This window comes from Phyllobates terribilis, unplaced genomic scaffold, assembly GCF_046119375.1.
Source record: "Phyllobates terribilis strain yellow unplaced genomic scaffold, ASM4611937v1 Scaffold_1__5_contigs__length_1240528914, whole genome shotgun sequence".
In the NCBI taxonomy this organism is placed as follows: domain Eukaryota; kingdom Metazoa; phylum Chordata; class Amphibia; order Anura; family Dendrobatidae; genus Phyllobates; species Phyllobates terribilis.
Window position 1 is genome coordinate 204,876,253 of NW_027362761.1, and position 27,656 is coordinate 204,903,908.

Consider the following 27,656-nt stretch of genomic DNA (forward strand, 5'->3'; position numbering starts at 1 on the left):
GAATCCAACGATGTATCACTTAGATTACTGGGTGCAGCTGTTCCCACACAGTCAGGGCTTTTAGATTTAGAATGAAGCAGAGCTGAGAAAGCTAACCGCACCCACACCAGGCTCTCTGTGTACCAAGTCAATAGACAATGAGCTGCTTATCACACGGGGATAGCTCCACTGATGGAAGATTTGGAAACGTATGGTGACCCAAAAGCAATTTTTTTTTTAAAGAGTGTATTAATTGTACAAAAGTAGTAAAAAATAAATAAAATCATAGAAATTTGGTATTGCCATAATCGTGCTGACCTACAGAATAAAAAAAAATCACTTTACTTGTGCTGCACATGAATAGTACGAAATAAGAAAAAAATCATAAAATCACTGGTGGAATTGCTGTTTTGTTTAGATTTCTTCCCAGAGTAAAGAGTTAAAAATTTAATAAGTTACTGGTATATATCCCCCAAAATGAAGCCACAGAGAAACACAACCCATTCTGAAAACAAGCAGCGCTCATGTGACTGTCGCCCCAAAAAATAAAAAGGTTATGGTGCCTGATATGCCACAATAAAAAAGTAGGGAAAAAATATAAGCCCAAAACTGTCTGTGACGCCAAGGGGTTATTCAGCGCTTTGGGTTGTTTTTTTTGTTTTTTTTGCTATGGGGCTAAAAACTTACCAGCAGGTAGTTGCTAACTTGCTAACTACCTGGCTGTTTTGCCATGCGACAATCTGTTTTGGCTCAGAGTGGCCATGGACAGCTCCTGCCAGCAATTCTCCAGGGACATAATATCAACAGAGCAGCAGCTTTTCAGATCTGCTGATGTCATGCTGATTGGCAGTTGGCTCCCCACTGTCTTAACTGCGGGGAGCCGTCTTTCAGTCAGCATGTCATTGGCAGGGGCGTGAGATCAATGGGAACAGCAGAATCCTCATCTGAGCCGGAAAAGATCGTCACAGGGCAGAAAAACCAGGTAGCTAGCAACTACTTGCCGATAAGTTCTCATCCCCATAGGTAAAAAAAAAACAAAGTCCCCATCACTCCTGAACTAGGGTTGTCCAAAACGTTAAAGAAAAATGTTTTTATTTTTTCTCTCTTTCAACATATTTTAGAGCACCAGGAGTCGACAAGGTGAAGCAAGAAATCCCGAAGTGGAGCTGGAGGTAGTAATTCCTTCATCTTTTAAACTCTGTCTACTTTCAGGAAACTTTACTACTAAAAACTACAGAACAATTTGAGATTACTCCTTATTGAGTCCAATTTACTTACCATAGCATGGGGATAATACCTGGTAATGATAAATTATGTACCTCTGTTGCAAAGAGGCTAGATATCACTTTTTTATAAGGATGTTACTAAATTCTTCTTTTTGTATATTTTTTCCAGCACCAGCAGTGCTTAGCGGTATTTACCAGAGTCAAGTTTACACGCGTTTTGCTTACTGTATTGATAGCTTTTACAAAGAAAGAGGTAAGGAGGTGATTAGGCTAGGGTTCAGTGCTTATACTACAGAAATTGCAATACAATTGAATGTTTGATCTTTATTTCATAGACTAGCCCAGTGGTCGAGGCATCTAAGCTAATAAGCCAAGCAACTGACCTTCTCTCTGCTATTCAGAACTCCCTTTCACTTGGGATTCAAGCCCAGAATGACACCACCAAAGGCGGTGAGAACCTGTTAGCTTTTACTACACTTATCCCTATGTACATCTTTTCTGTTTTCTTAAATTATCTAACAATTTTATATGTATATTTATCTCATGTATAAATCTTATGTAGCACTCTGTGCTTCCATTGGTACAGAATAGAAGCCAATCTTACAAATAGTGTGATTCTCCTGTCATACATTACTTTTCTTTATTTTCCTTTGCCTATTGTTAACGTACCGACTGTAGTAAATAAATGGCTGGATATGTTATACTTGGACAAGTCAATTCCTCTTTGTTAGTGGCTTTACCCACGGTCTAATAGAAAAGGACACCAGTCAGGGAGATTTAGTTAGACAAATGCTCTAAATTCTTAAGAAAACCCTCTTAAGGGGCATCTGCCATTAGGATCAACCCTCCTAAGCCGTCTATATTGCCTTGTAGGTCATAGGAGCTAAATAAAATGATACTTTGATATCTGATGGCTTATTCCATATAAATCTTATATGCAAATGAGCTGTTAAGCTGTATCAGTCCGAAACAGGTCTGCATGAGAATCTACCTCCAGAGCGTATTTTAAATGAAAGGGGGATATGTAATGACTGACGCTTTGTTCTCATGCTGACACATGGCTCAGAGATAGCACAGTACAGCAGAGCTAACACTAACATTGTCTCAGAACCATGTTAGCTCTGTTGTACTAAGTTCACTTCTGTTTTACTAACACACTTGCACTTCAGGTGTCTTCTCTTAGTATTTCAGCTTCCATCTCCCAGGCAGCCAGTGTGGGGAGAAGGACAGTACAGCAGAGCGGACATCACTTTAAATGTGTTTGCAATGAGACAAGGTTCTCTGCTGTACTGTGTTGTTTAGGCCACATTCACACATTCAGTATTTGGTCAGTATTTTACATCAGTATTTGTAAGCCAAAACCAGGAGTGGGTGATAAATACAGAAGTGGTGACGTGTTTCTATTATACTTTTCTTCTGATTGTTCCACTCCTGATTTTGACTTACAAATACTGATGTAAAATACTGACCAATTACTGAATGTGTGAACATGGCCTTATGATCAGGCACAGCTCTGCAGCAGAGCTGACATCACTGAGAGGACAACTGCTGCTGCAAATATTTGGAATAAGACAAACTTCACTTCTGCTGTACTCTTAGTTTTGATCTCATTGCAGAGCTGTGTGTGATTAGAGTAAAGTGTCAGTCATGACTTGGTTCACACTCGTAATGCCCCCTTTCATTTAAAATAATCTCTGGAGGCAGATTCTCTTGCAGATCAATGTCCGGCTCATAGATCTTAACAGCTCACTTAAATATAAGAAAAACATGGATTTCTCTGGAATAAGACGTTGGATCGCAGATATCATGGTATCATTTAATTCCGCTTCCTATGACCTACATACCCATATAGACTGCTTAGGAGGGTTGATCTTCCTGACAGATTCCCTTTAATCCTTAGAAAGTTGGTTGCTGTATTTTCTAAATACCCATTTCCTTCATCTTTTCTGGGTCAGCAGTGTTTAGAAATGCTTGTTATAATGAGGTCCAGTAGTAATGCCACCAGATCTACCCTGTGAACATAGATAAAAGCAGGTTGCATGTATTAAGCATAGTAGAGCAAACCGCATTGGTGAGACCTGTTAATGAGGTATGAAGGAGGTGTAATTATTAATGACCATGGTGAACTATTGTATTTCTCTTTATGCTATGCTATAGAAGCCCCTTTGTGTTTTCCAGACTACCCACACCAATTTCCATAAGAATTGCATATATTTGCTGGAATGTTTATTTCTTCTATGATATGTTTAGTCAGATAGAATAACAAAACTCGTCTCTTTGTGCTTAGATCACCCAATCATGATGGGATTCGAGCCTTTGGTCAACCAGAGGTTGCTTCCACCTACTTTTCCTCGTTATGCAAAAATAATTAAGAAAGAAGAAATGGTGAATTATTTTTATAAACTAATTGACCGGATAAAAACTGTGTGTGACGTTGTCACCTTAACTAACCTTCACAGTATACTGGTAAGTGGTGGGCAGATTCAGAATATTATGGTATCTATTAATCTATTGTAAAGACAGGTAAAGCAAAGCAAAGCTCAATTTAGTATCGCCAGCAAGTGCTACCTAACTCTTTTTTTTTCTTTTTGTCCGTGGAAGCATTTTCATTTTTTACTGTCAGGCCGTGCTAGAATTATTGACTATTAGGCCGGGGTGACATGAGCGTATAAAAAATTGGTCTGTATACAATCTGTCTTTTTTACTCAGCTGTTATTAATCGTTTACAGGACCATTTACAGTTTACTATTCTACAGAATTGTAATGTATCCGTAAAGATCGGAAGCCACGCTGATGGTCTGTATGGCATGCGTTTTTTTTTTTTATCTCGTGGAATACTTGTGAGAAAAAAATACGCTGATCGCTATTGCTTCATTGAATAACATTGCTCCAAGTGCAATCCCTTTTTTTTAACGGATTTATGAGTTATGAGTGACCCTATATAGTGTCCAGTCCATGCCACCTTCTTCCAGCTCTGGTCCTTGTTTACTTGGACATGTTTCTTATTTTGTGTTCTTTGTGCTGTACATAGTTTTGTTTTATTAATTTATATTATTTCCCCTACCTGTACACCTTTGTCAATCATGAGCAGTAGACAAAGTAAAATAAAGCAGGTCCCTTATCCTACATTTCTGTATTTATGAATATCCTTTAAAATACCTGGCCTATTATGTGCCTAGTTTCGACCAAAGGAACATTTTATTTATACACATCCAATTGTGGAACTTATTATTATTCCAAGATCTATTGATTAAAATCCACTTTTGTTCATGGGAAAATCCCTTTAAGTTGGTCTACCACTTGTATCAGAAGTAATTTAGTGTCTGGGGATATTTGGAGAAATTCCCTTCCCCTCAAGTTGCCAGCCATGGAGAGCGAACACAGTTGTCAGAGGCTGCAGGCTGCATTGTGTCAGTGTACAAAGGAGAGCCACTCTGTCCCAGACGTCATCACCACTGCTTCTTTTTTTCTTTTCACGCTGTATGCATCCTAACATTTTTTTAATGTAGCCTCCTTTTACTTGCCGTCCTCTATTACCCAAATTGGTTATTAGTTTGGAACTTACTGTAATTTCAATTTTCCCTGTGTTCACACAATACTGCCACTTTGCTTTTTTTTAATGGTGGCTGCAACGTGTAAACGCAGCTTAATTGACAAACAACGATTTGTCAAAATATCGTTTTTTTTTTAACCAGCAAAAGATATTTTTCTCTAGAGATCTTAATGGATAATACATAAATATGTTAATGTTTTGTAGGATTTCTTCTGTGAATTCAGCGAGCAATCTCCTTGTGTACTATCAAGATCGCTCTTGCAGGTATAAAATTTCCTATTTTAATCACTACGTATATTCATTGTGTGTGTAGCCTCTCAGTTGAGGATAAGTTCTGTTCACCTGAGATCATCAAACTTTTTTAGTTCTGCAGATGGTTTTGCCTTGTAGCCCATCATTTTCTCCGCAGAGAAATACAGTATTGCATACTGGCCATTCAAAATCACTATCATCATCTGTCTCATATGGGAGGGTTTGAAGCTTTTTTGGGGTATTTGTTTTCCTGATACTAATATACTTACTTTTTTATTCTATAGACCACTTTTTTGGTGGATAACAAAAAAGTATTTGGAACTCATCTAATGCAAGACATGATAAAAGATGCATTGCGGTCCTTTGTGAGTCCCCCTGTTCTGTCTTCTAAGTATGTATTCTAACAGGTTTTTGCTTGCTTGTAACAGCAACACTTTGCTTTGTCGGTTTTGCTTATAGTATTCTTGTATTTTTAGATGCTGCTTATATAATAATCATCAAGCAAAAGACTACATAGATTCGTTTGTCACCCACTGTGTACGGGTAAGTGTAAAATTTTTATAAATATCGTATTTTATGAACTTTGAGACACACTTTTTAGCAGGAAAAAATATTGATAGAGTTCTTGCGTCCGACAGTCTTCAGACAGGGGAACACACAAGTGACCGTTTAACAATTGGCCAAAATGTTCAAGAATTGCTAGTCCTGATCATTGTAGTCATGCACTTCATAGGCACCTGCTTGGACAGGGCCTGTCTTCTTCCTGTGACTGCTCTGTCTGGGTTGATTCCACACTACCACTGCTGTAGATGCTCCGTGTCTGGGCTGATTCCACAGTACCACTGCTGTAGATGCTCAGTTTCTGGGCTGATTCCACAGTACCACTGCTGTGGATGCTCCGTGTCTGGGTTGATTCCACAGTACCACTGCTGTAGATGCTCCGTGTCTGGGCTGATTCCACAGTACCACTGCTGTGGATGCTCCGTGTCTGGGTTGATTCCACAGTACCACTGCTGTAGATGCTCCGTGTCTGGGCTGATTCCACAGTACCACTGCTGTGGATGCTCCGTGTCTGGGCTGATTCCACAGTACCACTGCTATAGATGCTCCGTGTCTGGGCTGATTCCACAGTACCACTGCTGTAGATGCTCCGTGTCTGGGCTGATTCCACATTACTTCTTCTGTAGATACTGCGTGTATGAGCTGATTCCACAGTACCACTGCTGTGGATGCTCCGTGTCTGGGCTGATTCCACAGTACCACTGCTGTAGATGCTCTGTGCCTGGGCTGATTCCACAGTACCACTGCTGTAGATGCTCCGTGTCTGGGCTGATTCCACAGTACCACTGCTGTAGATTCTCTGTCTGAGCTGATTCCACATTACTTCTTCTGTAGATGCTCCGTGTCTGGGTTGATTCCACAGTACCACTGCTGTAGATGCTGTGTGTCTGGGTTGATGCCACAATATTACTGCTGTAGATGCTCCGTGTCTGGGCTGATTCCACAGTACCACTGCTGTAGATGCTCCGTGCCTGGGCTGATTCCACAGTACCACTGCTGTAGATGCTCCGTGTCTGGGCTGATTCCACATTACTTCTTCTGTAGATGCTCCGTGTCTGGGCTGATTCCACAGTACCACTGCTGTAGATGCTCCGTGCCTGGGCTGATTCCACAGTACCACTGCTGTAGATGCTCCGTGTCTGGGCTGATTCCACAGTACCACTGCTGTAGATTCTCTGTGTCTGGGCTGATTCCACATTACTTCTTCTGTAGATGCTCCGTGTCTGGGTTGATTCCACAGTACCACTGCTGTAGATGCTGTGTGTCTGGGTTGATGCCACAATATTACTGCTGTAGATGCTCCGTGTCTGGGCTGATTCCACAGTACCACTGCTGTAGATGCTCCGTGCCTGGGCTGATTCCACAGTACCACTGCTGTAGATGCTCCGTGTCTGGGCTGATTCCACATTACTTCTTCTGTAGATGCTCCGTGTCTGGGCTGATTCCACAGTACCACTGCTGTAGATGCTCCGTGCCTGGGCTGATTCCACAGTACCACTGCTGTAGATGCTCCGTGCCTGGGCTGATTCCACAGTACCACTGCTGTAGATGCTCCGTGTCTGGGCTGATTCCACAGTGCCACTGCTGTAGATGCTCCGTGTCTGGGCTGATTCCACAGTGCCACTGCTGTAGATGCTCCGTGTCTGGGCTGATTCCACAGTACCACTGCTGTAGATGCTGTGTGTCTGGGTTGATGCCACAATATTACTGCTGTAGATGCTCCGTGTCTGGGCTGATTCCACAGTACCACTGCTGTAGATGCTCCGTGCCTGGGCTGATTCCACAGTACCACTGCTGTAGATGCTCCGTGTCTGGGCTGATTCCACAGTACCACTGCTGTAGATGCTCCGTGCCTGGGCTGATTCCACAGTACCACTGCTGTAGATGCTCCGTGTCTGGGCTGATTCCACAGTGCCACTGCTGTAGATGCTCCGTGTCTGGGCTGATTCCACAGTGCCACTGCTGTAGATGCTCCGTGTCTGGGTTGATTCCACAGTACCACTGCTGTAGATGCTGTGTGTCTGGGTTGATGCCACAATATTACTGCTGTAGATGCTCCGTGTCTGGGCTGATTCCACAGTACCACTGCTGTAGATGCTCCGTGCCTGGGCTGATTCCACAGTACCACTGCTGTAGATGCTCCGTGTCTGGGCTGATTCCACATTACTTCTTCTGTAGATGCTCCGTGTCTGGGCTGATTCCACAGTACCACTGCTGTAGATGCTCCGTGCCTGGGCTGATTCCACAGTACCACTGCTGTAGATGCTCCGTGTCTGGGCTGATTCCACAGTACCACTGCTGTAGATTCTCTGTGTCTGGGCTGATTCCACATTACTTCTTCTGTAGATGCTCCGTGTCTGGGTTGATTCCACAGTACCACTGCTGTAGATGCTGTGTGTCTGGGTTGATGCCACAATATTACTGCTGTAGATGCTCTGTGTCTGGGCTGATTCCACATTACTTCTTCTGTAGATGCTCCGTGTCTGGGTTGATTCCACAATACCCACTGCTGTAGATGCTCCGTGTCTGGGCTGATTCCACAGTACCACTGCTGTAGATGCTCCGTGTCTGGGCTGATTCCACATTACTTCTTCTGTAGATGCTCCGTGTCTGGGTTGATTCCACAATACCCACTGCTGTAGATGCTCCGTGTCTGGGCTGATTCCACAGTACCACTGCTGTAGATGCTCAGTGTCTGGGCTGATTCCACAATACCCACTGCTGTAGATGCTCCGTGTCTGGGCTGATTCCACAGTACCACTGCTGTAGATGCTCCGTGTCTGGGCTGATTCCACAGTACCACTGCTGTAGATGCTCCGTGTCTGGGCTGATTCCACAGTACCACTGCTGTAGATGCTCCGTGTCTGGGCTGATTCCACAGTACCACTGCTGTAGATGCTCCGTGTCTGGGCTGATTCCACAGTACCACTGCTGTAGATGCTCCGTGTCTGGGCTGATTCCACAGTGCCACTGCTGTAGATGCTCCGTGTCTGGGCTGATTCCACAGTGCCACTGCTGTAGATGCTCCGTGTCTGGGCTGATTCCACAGTACCACTGCTGTAGATGCTCCGTGTCTGGGCTGATTCCACAGTACCACTGCTGTAGATGCTCCGTGTCTGGGCTGATTCCACAGTGCCACTGCTGTAGATGCTCCGTGTCTGGGCTGATTCCACAGTGCCACTGCTGTAGATGCTCCGTGTCTGGGCTGATTCCACAGTGCCACTGCTGTAGATGCTCCGTGTCTGGGCTGATTCCACAGTACCACTGCTGTAGATGCTCCGTGTCTGGGCTGATTCCACAGTACCACTGCTGTAGATGCTCCGTGTCTGGGCTGATTCCACACAATACCCTGCACTGATGCTATAAAACATCAATGCAGTGTATGCACCTTGCACACAATTCTGCAGCTGTGGGGCAGGGAAGCTGGCTGTCAGACTTCTCAGAGAGAAGATGAGCATGATTTATTACTACCTTCTCAATATCTGTACACCACTCTGAACCAGCGCTTGTGTGGAAATAAGTAGTAAAAATAATGTATTTAAATGTTTGAAATGCCTCGAAAAAGTCTTTTTAAGACCTTATCGGTTGGCACAGTGTGTAAAATAAACGAAAAAATATCAAAAATATGATTTTTTTTTTTTTTTTTAAATGACACTGCCAATGTCACTGTTTCTACTTTTGCCCTAATTGAAAAAAAATACGCCCAATATATAAAATAATTCCTACGGAAAGGTGAATGCAATCTGAATTTTTCTAGCAGTCCTTTGTTGTCATAAAGAAAAATATGAAAAATAGACCATCCTATTTTTGTTACATTTTCCCCTTATTAGCAGAAAAAGGCACATGAAAATTAAGCTGCATGCATTGTGAATAAGAAAAAAAAAATTATTTGAATATCCGTTTCAGAACTTTTTTTTTTTAGAGCTTATAAAAGCACATGTACTATAAATGGCAAAAATGTGTCTGGCCAGGAACAGTGGAAAAATGGGCCCGGTCATGAACTGGTTAAAGAGCAGTGTTTTTTCTTAGACCGGCTGCTGTGCAATCATTTTACATGCCTCCAGCCAGCCCCACTGATTCATATGCCTCACATAAACTCCTTGTCATGGATACACAGCTGGAAGTGGGTGGGGAAGTGCCATCCTTGACACTGTTACCACTTTGTCACGGATGACACCGTAGAGATCCCACAGATCCCACCGCTGTCACCAATCGCTGTGATGGATGAGACCGCGGCTGCTTCCACTACTAGGCCAGTTAGTGTGGAACTAACAGTGAGCGTATGGTATATATATCTCCGATTCCAACACATGGAATATAAGTCTATACCTTCCCCCTTATGGTCACTGCCAGCTCCGCAATAACAAAAAGAACCACTAGCTGCCACCACCAATTTGTTTTTATACAGGCCGACCCTTGGGGGCTGTTTGTTGGATGTTCTCAGTCCTTCAGGATTTTATGAGATCCCCAACTTACAAGATATCTTCACCTTTGAAGGTCCTAAGCGTTAGATATTGACGTCATATTTTCTATCGTGATTTTACCTTTACCTAAAGACCAAATATGACCTGGTTTGCATCATATAGCGGACCAATATTAAGTTGGAGGAGTTTTAGTGGCCCCACGGCGATGTGAGTGAATTCGATCTGTTCATCCCTTTGCTACGATGCCAGAAAATCTATATCGCATAAATATCGGATTGCCACAAACCCAATTTTCCTATCTGGACCCCGGAGACGGAATGTCTACGAAAGATGCTTTGATGAGAACAAAAGTTACCTCTGTGTATACAGATCTAATTTTGGTATCTGGTTCGATTTTTCCTGTTTCATTACCTGGACACTGCAGTGGGCCGCTGCTTCAAAAAAAGCTTGAAGCTTGGGCTTCCTGTTTTCATTAATTTTATCCCAACAGACTAGACTCTATAGTGTTATTAGCCTCTCTTTTTTTAAACCCCTAAGAAAATTGTATTTAGTATGAAATATATTTTTTTTCTGTTGTATAAAGTTTGAATACGGTCTATAGTCAGGTGCGTCTTATAGTCCGAAAAATACAGTACGTCTTAAGAGAAGTATGAGACCATTGATTCCAGTTTTCTTGTTCCAGCCTTTTTGTAGCTTAATTCAGATTCATGGTCACAACAGGGCTCGCCAGAGGGACAAGCTTGGCCATATCCTGGAAGATTTTGCAACATTACAAGATGAGGTATTTATTTCTTCCTTAGTTACCATTGACAATCGCATTCTACTTTTCAGATATTCTACCCTGCTAGTATACCCAAGTGTTACATAGGGTGGTCAGATATAATAATTCACAAAGGGCTGAAGTACTGGATACATTTTTTTTATTCCCTATCTGTTCTTGCCATATTTATATAGATTCTAGATTTTTCAAAATTAGTGTTTATATTACAGAAGCCATTAAACAAAACAAGTATATTGTCTTTCTGAGGAATTTAGTGAACATACCTGTTTTGTTTTTTATTTTAACTTTTTTCTCCCTGAAACTTGCACACTATGGTTACTTCAGTAAATGGGCTGTGAAAAAAAAAAAAAAGAAAAAAAAAGATGCTGCAGTTAGCATTGACTGTGGCATTTATGGGGTTACATGGCTGGCATGGGTGTCATCTCTGACTCTGGTGGGACATGCCTCATGCCTGTAATTGCTCATGCATGGTGGCATCCTTCGCTTTAAACATACAGCTCATAAAGGGAGTGGTGATGAATTTATTTGCATGAGTCTTTGGGACAGATGAAGGCATCAGGTTGGGCAAAGGATAGTTGTACAATATAGACTTTAATATTGCTGCCCTTAAAAGTTGCCACTCTTTATTAGTAATTTGCAATTTTTATTTTAATGATTCTGGCTAGGCTGAGAAGGTGGACGCTGCTCTTCACAGTATGCTGTTAAAACAGGAACCACAGAGACAACACTTGGCATGTTTGGGCACCTGGGTGCTTTATCATAACTTGCGGATTATGATCCAGTACTTACTGAGTGGTTTTGAACTGGAACTTTACAGCATGCATGAATACTACTACATCTATTGGTAAGTCATATCTTGTTATATATCCTGTTTGTATGGAGATGTCAGAAAACCTCTAGACATTATTAGTTTGCTTTCTATTATGTAATAAGTGAAAAGTAATGCAAATTTATATTATATTTTGTGCATCGGCTCACAGGCTATACCTGTGCTACTTACCAGAGCTTTTTGGGTGCATATTTGACCAGCAAGGGCATAAAGAAACTATTTGCATGTCTATCACTATTGTATAATCTTTATTAAAGGGAACTTATCACCTCTAAAAACATTTAAATCATGCCTGGCAGGCTTACTGGAGCAGCGCTTACAGGGAGAAAATGAAGTTCTATTCTCCCTGCTTCTGCTCACTTGCAGTCATTGGGGCGTTGCTGGGAGCATTTACAGCCACCACTCTATACTGTGTGCGTGCTGTTATCACTCTCCCTGCTCCTTCACTGACAGCCCGCTCTGCACATGCTGAGGCAGACTGGGTCACTTTGGACTCCATCTGATTTCTGCCTCCGCAGTGTCTCATCTTATTAGGGGTAGTTAACCAAGCTTTTGTTCACCTCTAGGACGGGAGATAACTGAAACGGGCCAGGTGGAGTCCAGAATAACTCTGCCTGCCTCATTATCATGAATGGTTCTATCGGTATCACATATTTTGATTGAAACCCTGATGTGAGGGCTCAGTGAGTGTAGAGCACTGGATAAATGTTAACTGTGCCCCAAAATGTAACCAATAAAATCTTCAACTGAACCCACAAAAAACAAACCCCTACTCAAGTCCGTCATTTGTGAATGGAAATATATGGTGTTTCCACTTTACAGATAGCACTGTCTGTTAAAGCGACATGACCCCCTCTCCCCCCCACAAAAAAAACAAACAAACAACAAAATCTTGAAATCTGTGCTCCCAAATTCAAATGCTTCTATGCCTGCTGAGCCCCACAAGGAGTTGAAACCTGAGTAAGCATCCATATATGTGGCATTACTGTAGCAGGGAGAACTCACTTACCGTATTTTTCAAACTATAAGACCCACTTTTTTCCTCCAAAATTTTGGAGGAAAGTGGGAGGTACATCTTATAGTCTGGATATACGGTTGTGGATGGTTGTCTGGCTGTGGATGGTGAAAAGGAGGAGGGGTGGCAGCGGGTCACAGAGTCGGGATCCACCTTCTGCAGCTCACACTGCCCGCTGCTAAAGAAAATTAATATTCACTCCTCCCCACGCCAATAGTCCCTCCCACCTGTATACACTGAAGCCAGCGGTGGGAGCGACTATGGGCGTGGGGAGGAGTGAATATTCATGCTCTTTAATAGCGCGCACAGTGTCAGTCGCAGCCGCTGGCTTCCTGAAGCAGCTCGGCGATCTAGTGTGCTGCTACTAAAGAGCATGAATAGTCACTGTTCTCCACTCCCATGATCGTGGAGAACAGTGAATAGTCATGCTCTTTTTAGTAGTGGTTTCTGACCATGTGGGGTATCTCAGGACAATTTGCTCAACAAACTGGTCTATTTTTTTTCTTTCTTGTGAAAATGAAAAATTTGGGTGGAAAACATATTTTTTCATGCCTCAATGTTCTCAAATTCTGTGAAACCTCTATGAAAGATGCTGCTTTCTCTCCTAATGTGAGACAGTATCCACAGTGTTTTCCAGCCATAATTGCACTCAGTCAAATAGCACTTCTTCCCTTACAACCCATGCCATGTGCCCAAACAGTAGTTTCTGATCACTTATGGGGTATCATCGTACTTAGGAAAAATTCCACAACGAATAATGGGGTCCATTTTCTCTTGTTGCCCCTATATAGATGAGAATGTTTCATTTTTCGCATCCCAATGTTATAAACATGGGGTGTAGTTTCTAAAATGGGGTCACTTGTGGGGGGTTTCTGCTGTTTTTCTTCAAGGGCTCTTCAAATACAACAATCCACAATCCATTCCAGCCAAATTTTAATCTCAAAAAGTAAAATAGCACACCTTCCTTTCCGAGCCGTGCCATGTGCCAAACAGTAGTTTCTGACCACGTATAGCGTATCGGTGTGCTCAGGAGAAAATGCACAACAAATTGTGGTCCATTTTCTACGGTTTCCCTTGTGGAAATGAAAAATTTGGGGCTAAAATATGATTTTCGTAGAAAAAGTGTAATATATATATTTTTTTATTTCATTGAAAAATTGGTGCTAACCGTTCAACCCTTCTAACATCCTATCAACAAAATGTTTTAAGGTCTTACTGTGTTCTAACTTGCTGAGTGAAGGGAATTTAGACCTTTGAAGTCCTCCTTACCCAACCCCGTTTCAACTTAAAGGTTTTGCCTACTACTTTTTATTGATGGCCTAGCGTTAAGATAAGCCATCAATATATGATTGGTGGGTGTGCGGCACCCAAAAACCTTGCCAATCAACACAGCAGCTCCGTCATTTATATAGTGGCAGTGGCTGGGGAGTTCAGATCCACCCCATATTTTTTTAGCTATAGTTTTGATGGTGCTGCTGTGTCTCTGGAGCATCAGAGAACTTCTGGCTGCCACTAGTATCAGGGGTCACACACCCACCGAACAGAGATTTTTGGCCTATCCTAATGATAGACCTTCAATAAAAAAAAAAGGAGTGGCCAACCCCTTTAAGATTTTGACTGATTAGTGTTGGTGTTCACTTTAATTGTCCATACATCTATATCAGAATATGACAGCATGTTGAATTCTTGTATAGAAATACAAAGTATATTAGACAAATGCATAATGTTTTATTATAGAATGATAATGTTTATATGGAGCACATAACATTTTTCTGTATGTAGGTATCTTTCTGAATTCCTTTATGCCTGGCTCATGTCCACACTTAGTCGGGCAGACAGCTCGCAAATGGCCGAGGAACGCATAATGGAAGAACAACAGAAAGGACGCAGCAGTAAAAAGACTAAGAAGAAAAAGAAAGGTATTTATGGGTAACAGAGCCTGTGAGACATTTAGGCCATGTGCCCACGTAGCGTTCTTACGGCCGCGAAAACTTTTGTAAAACCGTCTGCCATGCAAAGCAATGTGAATTCGGATGTGCTGTGCACATGATGCGCTAATTTGCGCGCTGAATTCGCATTGCGTTGCAAAACGCAGCATGACCATTTCTACCGCAATTACGCCGCAAATTCGCGGCCATTGAGGAACATTGAAACGCAGCAAACCCGCAGGTATATGTGGATTTGCTACGTTTCAATTAAATTCAATGGCCGCGAATTTGCAGTGTAATCGCGGTGTGTGTGGTACCCAGGATGAAGAGGAGATTACAACTCTTCTTCATCCCGGCTACCACGCGGTGAAAAAAAGAAATAAAAAAGTTAAAAATAAAAAAAAAACCTTTATACTCACCTCTCCGGTCTTCTCCCGGCGGCGTCCTCTCTTCTCGGCGTCCCGCGGTGTACTGGCAGGACCTGCGGTGACGTCATTTAGTCAGCTGATGGTCACGCGACTGCTGACGTCAGCAGTCAGGTGATGGTCGCGTGACCATCAGCTGACTAAATGACGTCACCGCAGGTTCTGCCAGTACACCGCGGGACGCAAAGGAGAGAGGACACCGCCGGGAGCAGACCGGGGGCCTCTGGAGAGGTGAATATACAGTTTTTTTTTTATTGTTAACGGTTTAATTTTTTTTTTTTTTTTATATACTATAGATGCTGCATTTATAGCATCTAAGTTGGTCACACAATATATATTCGTGCCGGTTGCATGGATTTATATTGTGTGATCAACTTGTCAAGCACTTTTCCAAGTGATGCTGAAAACGCTTGTAAAAACGCTTCTCTCTGGCAGAAGAAACGCATGTAAATCTGCATGCATTTTTTTCTGCCAGAGAGAGGCAAAAAGGCTCTGCATCAAATCTGCTACGTGGGCACAAAGCCTCACAGTGTATTCTGTCTCCTGCCAGTGGCAAGTAACTGAGTCTTTTCAGCTTTCAGAATTGCATTTGTCGGCCGATATCCCTGCAGGTCTGAAAACTGAAATGACGCATTATTAAGTACAACCTTACAATTCTGACCTAGCTTTTGTGTTACAGTCCGTCCATTGAACAGAGAAATAACGCTCAGCCAAGCATATCAGAACATGTGTGCAGGAATGTACAAGGTAAGCGCAAAACATGTTTGTGTACATTTTTGTTTCTTACTAAAAAGGTTTAGAGCCCCCTGTATGAACTTCAGGGCCTCAGCGAAATCATAGGAACTATTTGTTTTGCTGTCTGAACTGTGTTGCTTAGGTTTTGTAATCTGAGTTTAACTGCTGAACCCTTGGAGATGTGGCCACTTTACCTATTTTGCTGCTTTTTTTGTTTGTTTTGTTTTTTCACTGTCTTCCAAGACCTGTTTTTTTCTCTTCAGCACAGCTTCTTTTTTTTATGAGACAAGTTGTAGTTTTGAATGAAACCATTCATTTAAAGGAAAGAAAAAAGGAGAAAGAAGTCTGAGAGGGAAGGAATTGCAAAAGAAAAAAAAACAACAAACCCTTCTGGTTTTTTTGGGCTCTGTTTTTACGACATTCACTTTGTGGTAAAACATGACCTGGTATTATTTTACAATTGTCAGTATACTTATAGTGATACTAGATTTATTATATGTGCCTATGTGTTTGTATAGAATTTTTTTTCCTACATTCCCTCCCCCCAAAAAATAAAAATATACTACTTACAAAAAAAAAAGCTTTCAATATTATCTCTTCATATAGACAATGATTGCATTTGACATGGATGGAAAAGTGAGAAAACCCAAGTTTGAGTTGGACAGTGAGCAGGTTCGGTACGAGCACAGATTTGCACCATTCAACAGTGTTATCACCCCTCCACCAGTGCACTACTTACAGTTTAAGGTAGGTGACTATTCTCATCACTTTTACTATAGAAGGCTGACATATCAACTGGCCCTCAGTCTAAATCCAGTTACAATTACAGCTCTTGTATATACATAGGGGAGCTTTTTTAACCTCTTGGGGGGTGGGGCATCTGTTCTGCATTCATGACATGGTGCCAGGGAGTTAAAGGAGATTTCCAGTCATATTATTCTGGATGGTATATTCTTAGATTAGGTCATCAATATCTCATCAATGGGGATCCAACACCCGGTTCATTGCATTTGGCTGCACTTCGCAGCTTCTTTCATTGTGTAGCAGCTGATGCTGAATACTGCTTATTCAAGAGAATAAGAGTTGATCTACAGTACTAGGCAGCGACCACTACACATTGAACAATGGAGCACGGTTCCATTTAGAGGCCCTTTTTTTTTCTTAAACACCCCTCATTTATTGAAACAACTCGTATGCAGCAGCCAGCAGTACACACAGGCTTGAAAGCTTTGACTAGTCACTGGAAACCACTCATCTGTTATATATATACCTATTAACATTATTTCACCTGTTGAGTGTAGCTGTACTCTTTCCCACACTAGGTTACTTTGTTACTTTCTTCTTATGTACTTTGCACGTTTAAGTGTGATGTAATAGCCCTCATTTTTGTTAATCATAGGAAATGTCTGACTTAAATAAGTACAGTCCCCCTCCCCAATCTGCAGACCTTTACATGGCTGCTAGCAAACACTTCCAACAAGCACGAATGATATTGGAAAATATTCCAAATCAAGATCTAGAGGTAAGATTCTTCTTTTTGTATACTTTGCTTCATCTAACAATGGCTGAACTCTGGCCACCTCTTTTCCTCATATTTGCATGGATTTTATTTTCAGATCCTCTGCTTCTCTAATTTAGCAATTGTGTTTGTGTTTCCACCCCTTTGCCCAAGTGTTTTGTTTTTGCCACTCCTCTTTGTAGTAGCCATAACTTATTCTTTTTTGCTACTTTTTTCATTGATGTAGCAGTATGAGGCTTTGTTTAATGTGGTACATATTGTAATATTTTTTTAGAGCTGTGTTGGGGTAATATAAATTACTGTATCATTTTTCCTTTGTGACACAAATATAGAAACAAGCCATTTTTTTCAAGTTTTTTATATTGTTTGTAATTTTACTGTTCATGTTTTACACAAAATAACCTGTTGATTGAATTCTCCACAGTATTAACGGCTGTTTAGATACCTAATGTTTAGGTTTTTTTTTTGTTAAAATATATGTACAGTATGTAATAAAATGTGTGTGTATATTATAATAAAATATTTTTTTATACATTTTTTGTCATGGAGAACATTTTTTTTGTGTTTTTCATGTTTTACACATTTTTATTTTCATTTTTTTTTTTTTTTTGCATAAGGTGTCCCACAAAAGCTCATATCCTCTCTGGGGAACATTTTTTTTTCTTTCTTTTATTATTCTTTTTTTTTTTCCACTATAACTGGGCCATCTATAGGAGCCACAGTTACAGGGAAAACCGCCCCCTGCTATGCAGAGCATCACTGGCAGAGCTGATCTGGGTATGCTAGGACACAGCGGTTCTGCTATTCCCGCAGACACCAGTCAGTTATGTGATCTCCAAGGACAGAAGCATTAGCAGTATACTTACTGAGCACTATGTAGCCGGCAAAAGTGAAGACAGTAGCCTTTAAGGCTGGGGCTATTCAGAGATATGTGTCGTACAACGGCTATTCAGAGACAAGTTTACATATGGTTGTAAAAGTGTGTAGATACATGCAGAAATGTGATTTTTTTTTTGTTGTTGTTTTTTATATTTATTTTTTTTACTTAGGTGAATGAGATTTTGAAGGTATCCAAAAACAATATAGTAGTAATGAAGTTGCTTGCTGGAGGCCATAAAAAAGACTCAAAGGTAAGCGGTGAGAAATAACATCTGTGATGTGCATTGCACTGCTATCATTTCTGGGGCAATGTGAGCCAACGAACAGGTGGGATAAAATTGACTAGACAGTATCTGGGTATGTGCACACAACGTCTTTTTCAGGCGGATACGCTCAGGAAACCACCTTAAAAAGCGCTAAAGAAAGGATCAAAAGAATTACCCACTGCAATATCAAATCAACTTTCAATGGATCATTTCAGTCTTTTTGAGATACTTTTGACCACTTCAGGCTTATAAAGAAAGTGACCTGACCATTTTTCTGCCGGCTTCCACTTTATAAATACAATTAAAAAAAAACTTGCCAGCTTCAGCGGTTTGCAGAAGCATCTTCTGCTTGAAGAACTCAGCCGGTATACCGGCGTGTAAGACGACATGTGCACATATTCTAAAAATTCACCATCCAGCATGAAGCTCGGTAATTAAATCTGCAAACTTTAGACTTTCCGGTCTACATATTCATTGTTCAAAAAATAGAGCGTTTTACTACATCTGCCCCAGTGCACCGCAGGCGGCAGCTCTGCCAGTCCTGTCAATGAAGATCAGGGAGGGTGATGTTTAATTTCCTCCCTGCTTCTAATATTCAGATTTAAATAATAAGAAATAAAATAGAATAAGAAATGTGCGATCATCATAAATGTAGATCTGCAGAAGGCGCCCGAGTGAAAGTGCACAATGACAACTATGTTTGCACAGTATTTTATGACTTAGGTTGTTAATCAGTAACTCTTGTTCTTATGAATAAAACAAAAGATTTATTTTCCAGTATATGCACAGTCCAGCATTTCTCTGTGAGGTTTACCCCTTCCTGCTGCAGGCACATTTATTTTCCTCCCCTTCTTCCAAGAGCCATAACTTTTATTTTTTCCGTTGACAAAGCCATGTTTTTTGTGGGACGAGTTGTAGTTTTGAGTGAGGCCATTCATTTTACTGTACAGCGTAACATGGGAAAATAATTCCAGAGGCTGATTCTGATAGGATACCTGTCATGTGGGACTAGTAAATATTGTAAACAAAACAAAATGTAGTTTAACCCCTTCCCGACATTTGCAGTGTATATATACTTCATGGTCGGGAAGGAGTTCCCGACCAATGCAGTATATACACATCATGTCAATCATGCGATCACCATGACTAAGCGAACGGTGATTGCATGATTGTCCCTGCTGTTTCTCACACAAGGGAACATGGCATCGTCGTCCCAGGGGGTGGCGACGCCCCCCGCAACTACGATCGCTCAGATTGGCTGTTCATTTCTGAACAGCCAATCGCAGCGTTTCTCATTGTTTCAGGCAATCAGATTGCCTGAAACACTGATGTCCACCCTATGATCAATGCTGTAAGAGCCCCAATCATAGGTTGGAGCCTAGCAACGCCGACGTCACCAGGGCCAGTTTTTTAAAGGCTATGCATCGCTGCTCCTGCTGAAGAAGAAAGAATAGTTTCTGATCCTCACCTGATCTTTCATAATCCACCCCAATCCCCCTCTCCCCGTCCCCCTTATGCCGCAGAGTGCTGATCAGTACTTGATCTCTCGATTTTTGGCAGTTTATATTCTTTTTCGTGCATCTTGCAGCCGCTGAGTGCTGATCAGTGACGCAACTCACTGTTCAACATCCGTGCTCGCTGTTTTTCATGACTTTTCTTCTTGTCCCTGTCCATCCCCCCCTCTTTGCACCACCTCCGTGCGTGCATCCTGCAACCCCCAAGCGTTGATCAGCGACAGAAGTCGCTGATCCTCACTTGTGCTCGCTGTTTTCCACAATTTTTTTTTTTTTTTTTTTTTACTATCCCACCCCCAACCCCTTTGCACCACTCCGTGTGTGCCTCCTACAGACGCCAAGCCGCTGATCAGACGTACACCACTGATTGGCACCTGTGCTTGTTTTTGGCAAGGCCTTTTTTTTTCCTATTTTTTTTTTATCCTCTTTTTGCACCACATCTGCTCGTGTGTCCTACAGCCGTCGAGCGCTGGTCGGTGACTAATATCTCTGACAGGCCTTAGGTTGTTGTTGTTTTTTTTTTGTTTGTTTGTTTTATGAAAAAAGAATGGAGTAAAAAATCATTTCAATTAGTTGATAGGATTAGATTACGAACAGTAAGATAAACCGTAGTAATCGTCGTCTACGACGATTACCTAAAATATACCGTAGAAATAGACGTCAGCCAGCTGTTCACATGGTCAGTTCCGTGTGAGCTGGCCTATGAACTGCAGTAACCTATTATGGTGTCAATGCTAGCACCATGAGAAATTACCATGGCATGGCTGGCTGTGACCTGCGGTAACCTCAATGACGTTACTGCTCATCACTGAAGCTGCGTCCTAAGATCAGCTCAGTGTCTCATGGATTCACGCCTGACCGGTCGCATCATGCCACCGCTCAGCCGTGAAATCCAGATGTAGCCGAGTTGGGCTCTTCTTCGTGGGACAAATGGATTGACAGATAGTTGAGGAATATGGTGTTTTTATTATTTTTTATTTTACAAAAATAAATTGGAAAAAGAGGGTGGGGAGTGTTTCTTTTAAATAAAAGACTTTACTCTGTGTCTGTATTGCATTTGACTAGGGGTTAGTAATGGGGGCGTATTACAGGCGCCTGTCCATTACTGACCCCTGGGCTTGATGTCAGTGGCCATGAAATAGCTGACTTCAACCCCACAACTATTACCCCATTTGCCACCACACCAGGGCAAGTGGGTAGAGCGAAGCTAAGCTCCAAATTTGATGCATCTTACTGATGCGCCATTTCTGATGCAGCTGAGGGCTGATTTTCTTAGTGTGGGAGGGGGGCCAATATCCCTGGTCCCTTCCCAAGCTATTAATATCAGTCCACAGCTGTATGCTTAGCCTTTGCTGGTTAGAATTTATAGGGGGGACTGTTCGTTATTTTTTTTTCTGGGGTCCCCGTAAAGTAACCAGTAAAGGATAACCAAACAGTTGTGAGCTGGTATTAATAGCCTGGCAACCTTTAGGGATATTGTCCACTTTCCCCAATTATTAACAGCGCCCAGTGGTCGGCTTTACCTCTGCTGGTTATGAAAATTAAGCGGGAGCCCATGGCGTTTTTTTTATTTATACAGGCACGGTGCTGAATACAACTCCCATCATTGTCGCCTGATCTCGGGGAGTCATCCATGTGTCATCACTGTGCATGTGTGCAGGATGTTGTGCAGCCTGTGCTGCCAGCAAAAAACGGACATGTCAGCATGTTTCGGTCCGTGGAAACACACTGACATGTGCGCAGACATATTCTGTCTCCAGTACGTGTGAAAACGGTCACCAAATGTATTGGAGAGACTGATGTGTGTAGTGGGCCTTGCATGTACCCTGAAATGATTCCAGTGCCCAATGCAACTCCTGTAGAAAAAAAAAGCCCTCATATGAAAAAATAAAGGTTTTTGCTCCTGGAATGTGACAATGAAATAAGTAAAATGGTAGTAAGTGGCCTGTCATAAAGACCAAAACTGGCTGTGGTTAATTGGTGAAACAAAAATTGAAAACTAATAAAAAAAAATTGGTTTATGTCTCCATTTTTGAGATCCTTTTTATTGATATTAGTTAGAGTACATTCAGTGTTTTGATTGTTTTTTATTGCATTTTTTATGGAGTTGTGGCATCCAAATAAAAATGCAATTCTGGCGTTTTTCTCTTTACAGCATTTACCGCATATGTTTTTGACAGACCTAGCGATATCAAATAAGAAGCTGAGCTACAGGCTTGCTCCGCTAGTTCTGGTCTCTGCTGTTAAGACAGATGCCAGCTTTGTAGCACAGCTGGTATGGTACGGTTCAGCTCATAAGCACCGACCATACTTGGGGACCCGACATAGAACGCAATATTAATATCATGTGCTACATTGGAAAGGGGTTACAGTCGATCTCTCGGGATAATATGATATGCTAACCAAAGCTAAAATAACATAAGTATAGGTTCGAAAAGTAAAAAAAAAAAAAAAGTTATTCTGCATATTCTTTGTGGAGGGATAATAGATGACATTTTTCTGCCTTGTCTTATAGGAACCCTTCCTAACTAATGCCTTTAAGGGAAGCATATTCTACTGATTTAATACAATTTAATAAATCAAGTATCAGCTGTGTAGTTTCAAGGAAGGTTCCTGCAAAACTGATATGTGGAACTAAAGGGGGCAGTGTATGACTTCTTTGGTAGTCGTTGAATCCTTTTGTCATGCATTTACTTCCTTCTTAGAAGGCATACACGCTCTTGTGTTCTCTATGTGAGAACCCCTACCAAATTCCTCCTTTAGCTGTTTATCTCCAGGAAAACAAAAGCATTAGACATTGGAAATCCAATGTACTGGATCCTCCTCTTCACCAACATCATCTGGGTAGTACCATCTGGGTATTATTCATACAGACAAGTACTATACAAAACTGACAGATTTTTTAGAACCCATTTGCCAAGCGTAAGATCACACTAGTTTTGTATAATAGGTGAATCCTATTGATGAGTTGCTTAAAGGGGTTTTTCAACATAACCTATTTTTCCTTTTCTGTTACTACCAGTGTGTAATAAATCTTCCTACCAGTCAGTAATATAATATGTTACTACCAGTCAGTAATATAGCATAGCTCAGATGGCAAAGGACAGGATATTCTATGGCCCATTTATAGTTGACCAAGTGCAGATAGTTTGCCCAGTGAAACCTATACAATTTTGCTATGTTTCTATGCACATAACACTTTATTTTTATTTTTTCCTGTACAGGTTCCTCCCGAGTTTGACTTTTCTGCACACAAGTATTTCCCGGCTGTGAAACTGGTATAAATGGTCAGCTAAAAGACTGTAAGCCGTTTTACAAGGAGCGTGTTCTGATCTGGTATTATATGCTGATTGCAGGACACATGGGGAAACTAGACTTTTTTCCATTTTATTTTTTAGTGCACTGGTTACTTTTTATGTAAAGCCACAAGATGGACAATCTTTGTAAATTGGCTGTGTGGGGTTTAATTCTTGTGTTATAATACCAATGTTTTCCATTAAATATTTAAAACATCTTCAATTTTATTACCAAGAATCCCTCAGTTCTGAATTCTACAATTTGTCACATGAAACAAGTCTCCCACTGCATTCTTTTTGTACAATGATTTCTGTTGAAAGTGGTAAGTCTTATCCTTGAGAATGTATGTGCTTTAATGGGTATATAGTCTAGTATATTGACTTGCTTATTTTCTGTCAGACTTGAGTAATAGTCTGTGCTCTAGTCCAGGTCTGCAATTGCAGCTCTACACCACGTTGGAAAAAGTCATTAAGTCTGTTATGAAACACATCTTATAACTCAGCATACATTTGATCTTATTAGATAGCAGGCTCTATGTAGACTGGACCAGGTGAAATGCATTTCAACTCTGAAGCCTTCAGAAGTGTGGGTTCAGCTGTGGACTAGAAGTCTGTGTTCACACACTGCATAATAATTACACTGTGGAACTAACCTACAATTAAATCAGCATGTGTCGAAAAAGAAATACATATATTTATATCATTTATAGCAACATAACCTATAAATGCATATTCTAGGCAAAACAAATAAGCTTGATCAAGCAGTACTCATAAGTTCTACCTAACATGATTAATGGAGATGTCACCCCCTATTATGAGGCACAACTCTTCAAAACATTTTTTGTAATACTCCTTAGTCATGAAGAGGTGCACGCTTCTTCATTAATTTTGAGCATCTAACGAATGGCATGTGCTATGCCAGAAATCTCACCCCAGTCAGGTACAGGAGTGAGCTTTCTGGTGTAGGGAACGCCACAGCTCATCATGAATTGGGCAATCTGTGGTGTCCTGCCCCAGTTCTGCCCATTTGGTGGAGCTGGGAGAAATTGGAGTGAAGACAAAGATTGGATTGTAGGTTGTCAAACAGTGTGTTGTATGAGAGGTGGGAAGAAAGATCAACATGCTATTCAAGGCATTTTGAAGCAAAAGGGCGTAGCGATACGGGGCAATAGCTAGATGTAAAAGTTGGATCAAGACATGGCTTCTTCAGGATTTGTGTGATTGTTGTGGTTTGAAAGTGGAAGGGAAAACACCAGAAGTTAATGATAAGTTGAAAAGATGGATTAGGGCTGGAATAAGTATGGTGGTAAGGTTAGGGAGGAGAGGGAATAAGGTCAAGCGCACATGTGGTGAGGTGTGATTTGGAGAGAAGATTAGTAAGCTTTTCTTCAGTAATGGTGATAGAGTAAGTTATGAGAAAAGGCATTGGCCTGTTATGCGGAGGGGTTGCGGTGGTTAAACATTAACCCTTACACAACCTTTGATGTACCGATACGTTATGGGCGGGAAGGGATTCCCGACCTTTGACGTATAGATACGTCATGGCAATCGCAGCATCTGGGAGCCCGATCGGTGGCCACGTGACATACTGATCGTTGTCATCGCAAGCCGAGGTAGTAATGGCGGCCTCCGGGTCAGCCAGCTATGGCAAGCCTGTTAGACCATGCCAGGAGCATGGGCTATGAGGCTTCTGTCAGTGCAATACTGACAGGTATAAGGCATTGCAGTGCTGGTGCAATGCATTATACCACCAATCAGACTAATAAAAGTTAAAGTCCCAGTAAGGGACTAAGTGAAAAAAAAAATATTTATTGGATGGATTATTTATTTATATTATAATATATAATCCATCCAATAAATATATATTTTTTCACTTAGTCACTTATTATTTTAATATTAAAAAAAAATATATATATATATATATATATATATATATATATATATATATATATATATATATATATATATATATATATATATATATATATATATAGTACAGACCAAAAGTTTGGACACACCTTCTCATTTAAAGATTTTTCTGTATTTTCATGACTATGAAAATTGTACATTCACACTGAAGGCATCAAAACTATGAATTAACACATGTGGAATTATATACATAACAAAAAAGTGTGAAACAACTGAAAATGTCTTATATTCTAGGTTCTTCAAAGTAGCCACCTTTTGCTTTGATGACTGCTTTGCACACTCTTGGCATTCTCTTGATGAGCTTCAAGAGGTAGTCACTGGAAATGGTCTTCCAACAATCTTGAAGGAGTTCCCAGAGATGCTTGGCACTTGTTGGCCCTTTTACCTTCAGTCTGCGGTCCAGCTCACCCCAAACCATCTCGATTGGGTTCAGGTCCGGTGACTTTGGAGGCCAGGTCATCTGACTTAGCACCCCATCACCCTCCTTCTCGGTCAAATAGCCCTTACACAGCCTGGAGGTGTGTTTGGGGTCATTGTCCTGTTGAAAAATAAATGATGGTCCAACTAAACGCAAACCGGATGGAATAATATGCTGCTGCAAGCTGGTGTGGTAGCCATTCTGGTTCAGTATGCCTTCAATTTTGAATAAATCCCCAACAGTGTCACCAGCAAAGCACCCCCACACCATCACACCGCCTCCTCCATGCTTCACGGTGGCAATCAGGCATGTAGAGTCCATCCGTTCACCTTTTCTGCGTCGCACAAAGACACGGTGGTTGGAACCTAAAATCTCAAATTTGGACTCATCAGACCAAAGCACAGATTTCCACTGGTCTAATGTCCATTCTTTGTGTTCTTTAGCCCAAACAAGTCTCTTCTGCTTGTTGCCTGTCCTTAGCAGTGGTTTCCAAGCAGCTATTTTACCATGAAGGCCTGCTGCACAAAGTCTCCTCTTAACAGTTGTTGAAGAGATGTGTCTGCTGCTAGAACTCTGTGTGGCATTGACCTGGTCTCTAATCTGAGCTGCTGTTAATCTGCGATTTCTGAGGCTGGTGACTCGGATAAACTTATCCTCAGAAGCAGAGGTGACTCTTGGTCTTCCTTTCCTGGGGCGGTCCTCATGTGAGCCAGTTTCTTTGTAGCGCTTGATGGTTTTTGCAACTGCACTTGGGGACACTTTCAAAGTTTGCCCAATTTTTCGCACTGACTGACCTTCATTTCTTAAAGTAATGATGGCCACTCGTTTTTCTTTACTTAGCTGCTTTTTTTCTTGCCATAATACAAATTCTAAGTGTCTATTCAGTAGGACTATCAGCTGTGTATCCACCAGACTTCTGCACAACACAACTGATGGTCCCAACACCATTTATAAGGCAAGAAATCCCACTTATTAAACCTGACAGGGCACACCTGTGAAGTGAAAACCATTTCCGGTGACTACCTCTTGAAGCTCATCAAGAGAATGCCAAGAGTGTGCAAAGCAGTCATCAAAGCAAAAGGTGGCTACTTTGAAGAACCTAGAATATAAGACATATTTTCAGTTGTTTCACACTTTTTTGTTACCTATATAATTCCACATGTGTTAATTCATAGTTTTGATGCCTTCAGTGTGAATGTACAATTTTCATAGTCATGAAAATACAGAAAAATCTTTAAATGAGGTGTGTCCAAACTTTTGGTCTGTACTGTATATAAATAATATACATATATAATTTACACACACACACACACACACACACACACTATAATATAATATCAAACTACTGTGTTTTCTCTTTTTAAATCTTAATGACAACCAAAAACATCCAAATGACCCTGATCAAAAGTTCACATACCCCAGTTCTTAATACCGTGTATTGCCCCCTCTAAGATCAATGACAGCTTGAAGTCTTTTGTGGTAGTTGTGGATGAGGTTCTTTAAGTTCTCAGATGGCAAAGCTGCCCATTCTTCTTGGCAAAAAGCCTCCAGTTTCTGTAAATTCCTGGGCTGTCTAGCATGAACAGCACGCTTGAGATCTCCCCAGAGTGGCTTAATGAGATTGAGGTCAGGAGACTGTGATGGCCACTCCAGAACCTTCACTTTTGTTCTGCTATAGCCAATGACCGGTCGACTTGGCCTTGTGTTTTGGATCGTCGTCATGTTGGAACGTCCAAGTACGTCCCATGCGCAGTTTCCAGGATGAGGAGTGCAAATTTGTCTCTTGTATTTGCTGATAACGTGCTGCATTCATCTTTCCTTCAACTTTTACCAAGTTTCCTGTGCTTTTGTAGCTCGCACATCCCCAAAACATCAGCGATCCAGCTCCATGCTTTACAGTAGGAATGGTGTTCCTTTCATCATAGGCCTTGTTGACCTCTCTCCAAATGTAACTTTTATGGTTGTGGCCAAAAAGTTCAATTTTGGTCTCATCACTCCAAATTACCTTGTTCCAGAAGTTTTGAGGCTTGTCTCTGTGCTGTTTGGCGTATTGTAGGCGAGATACTTTGTGGAATTTGCGCAGTAATGTCTTTTGTCTGGCGACTCGACCATGCAGCCCATTTTTCT

At 41.4% G+C, this 27,656-nt stretch overlaps 1 protein-coding gene across 1 annotated transcript in view; it reads left to right on the forward strand.

The window, feature by feature from the left end:
- The window catches only part of NAA35 (N-alpha-acetyltransferase 35, NatC auxiliary subunit), a 35,994-nt gene extending 12,594 nt beyond the window's left edge, over positions 1–23,400 (forward strand). The window contains exons 9-23 of the mRNA XM_073670944.1: positions 1,101–1,151; positions 1,375–1,458; positions 1,541–1,655; positions 3,493–3,671; positions 4,963–5,022; positions 5,295–5,401; positions 5,487–5,553; positions 10,678–10,776; positions 11,442–11,620; positions 14,403–14,539; positions 15,653–15,720; positions 16,315–16,455; positions 17,108–17,230; positions 18,277–18,357; positions 23,111–23,400. Of these exons, the coding sequence (XP_073527045.1) occupies positions 1,101–1,151; positions 1,375–1,458; positions 1,541–1,655; positions 3,493–3,671; positions 4,963–5,022; positions 5,295–5,401; positions 5,487–5,553; positions 10,678–10,776; positions 11,442–11,620; positions 14,403–14,539; positions 15,653–15,720; positions 16,315–16,455; positions 17,108–17,230; positions 18,277–18,357; positions 23,111–23,170 (1,551 nt within the window). The 3' untranslated portion in view covers positions 23,171–23,400. The remainder of the gene's footprint in view (positions 1–1,100; positions 1,152–1,374; positions 1,459–1,540; positions 1,656–3,492; positions 3,672–4,962; positions 5,023–5,294; positions 5,402–5,486; positions 5,554–10,677; positions 10,777–11,441; positions 11,621–14,402; positions 14,540–15,652; positions 15,721–16,314; positions 16,456–17,107; positions 17,231–18,276; positions 18,358–23,110) is intronic.
- The last annotated feature ends 4,256 nt before the right edge of the window (positions 23,401–27,656 follow it).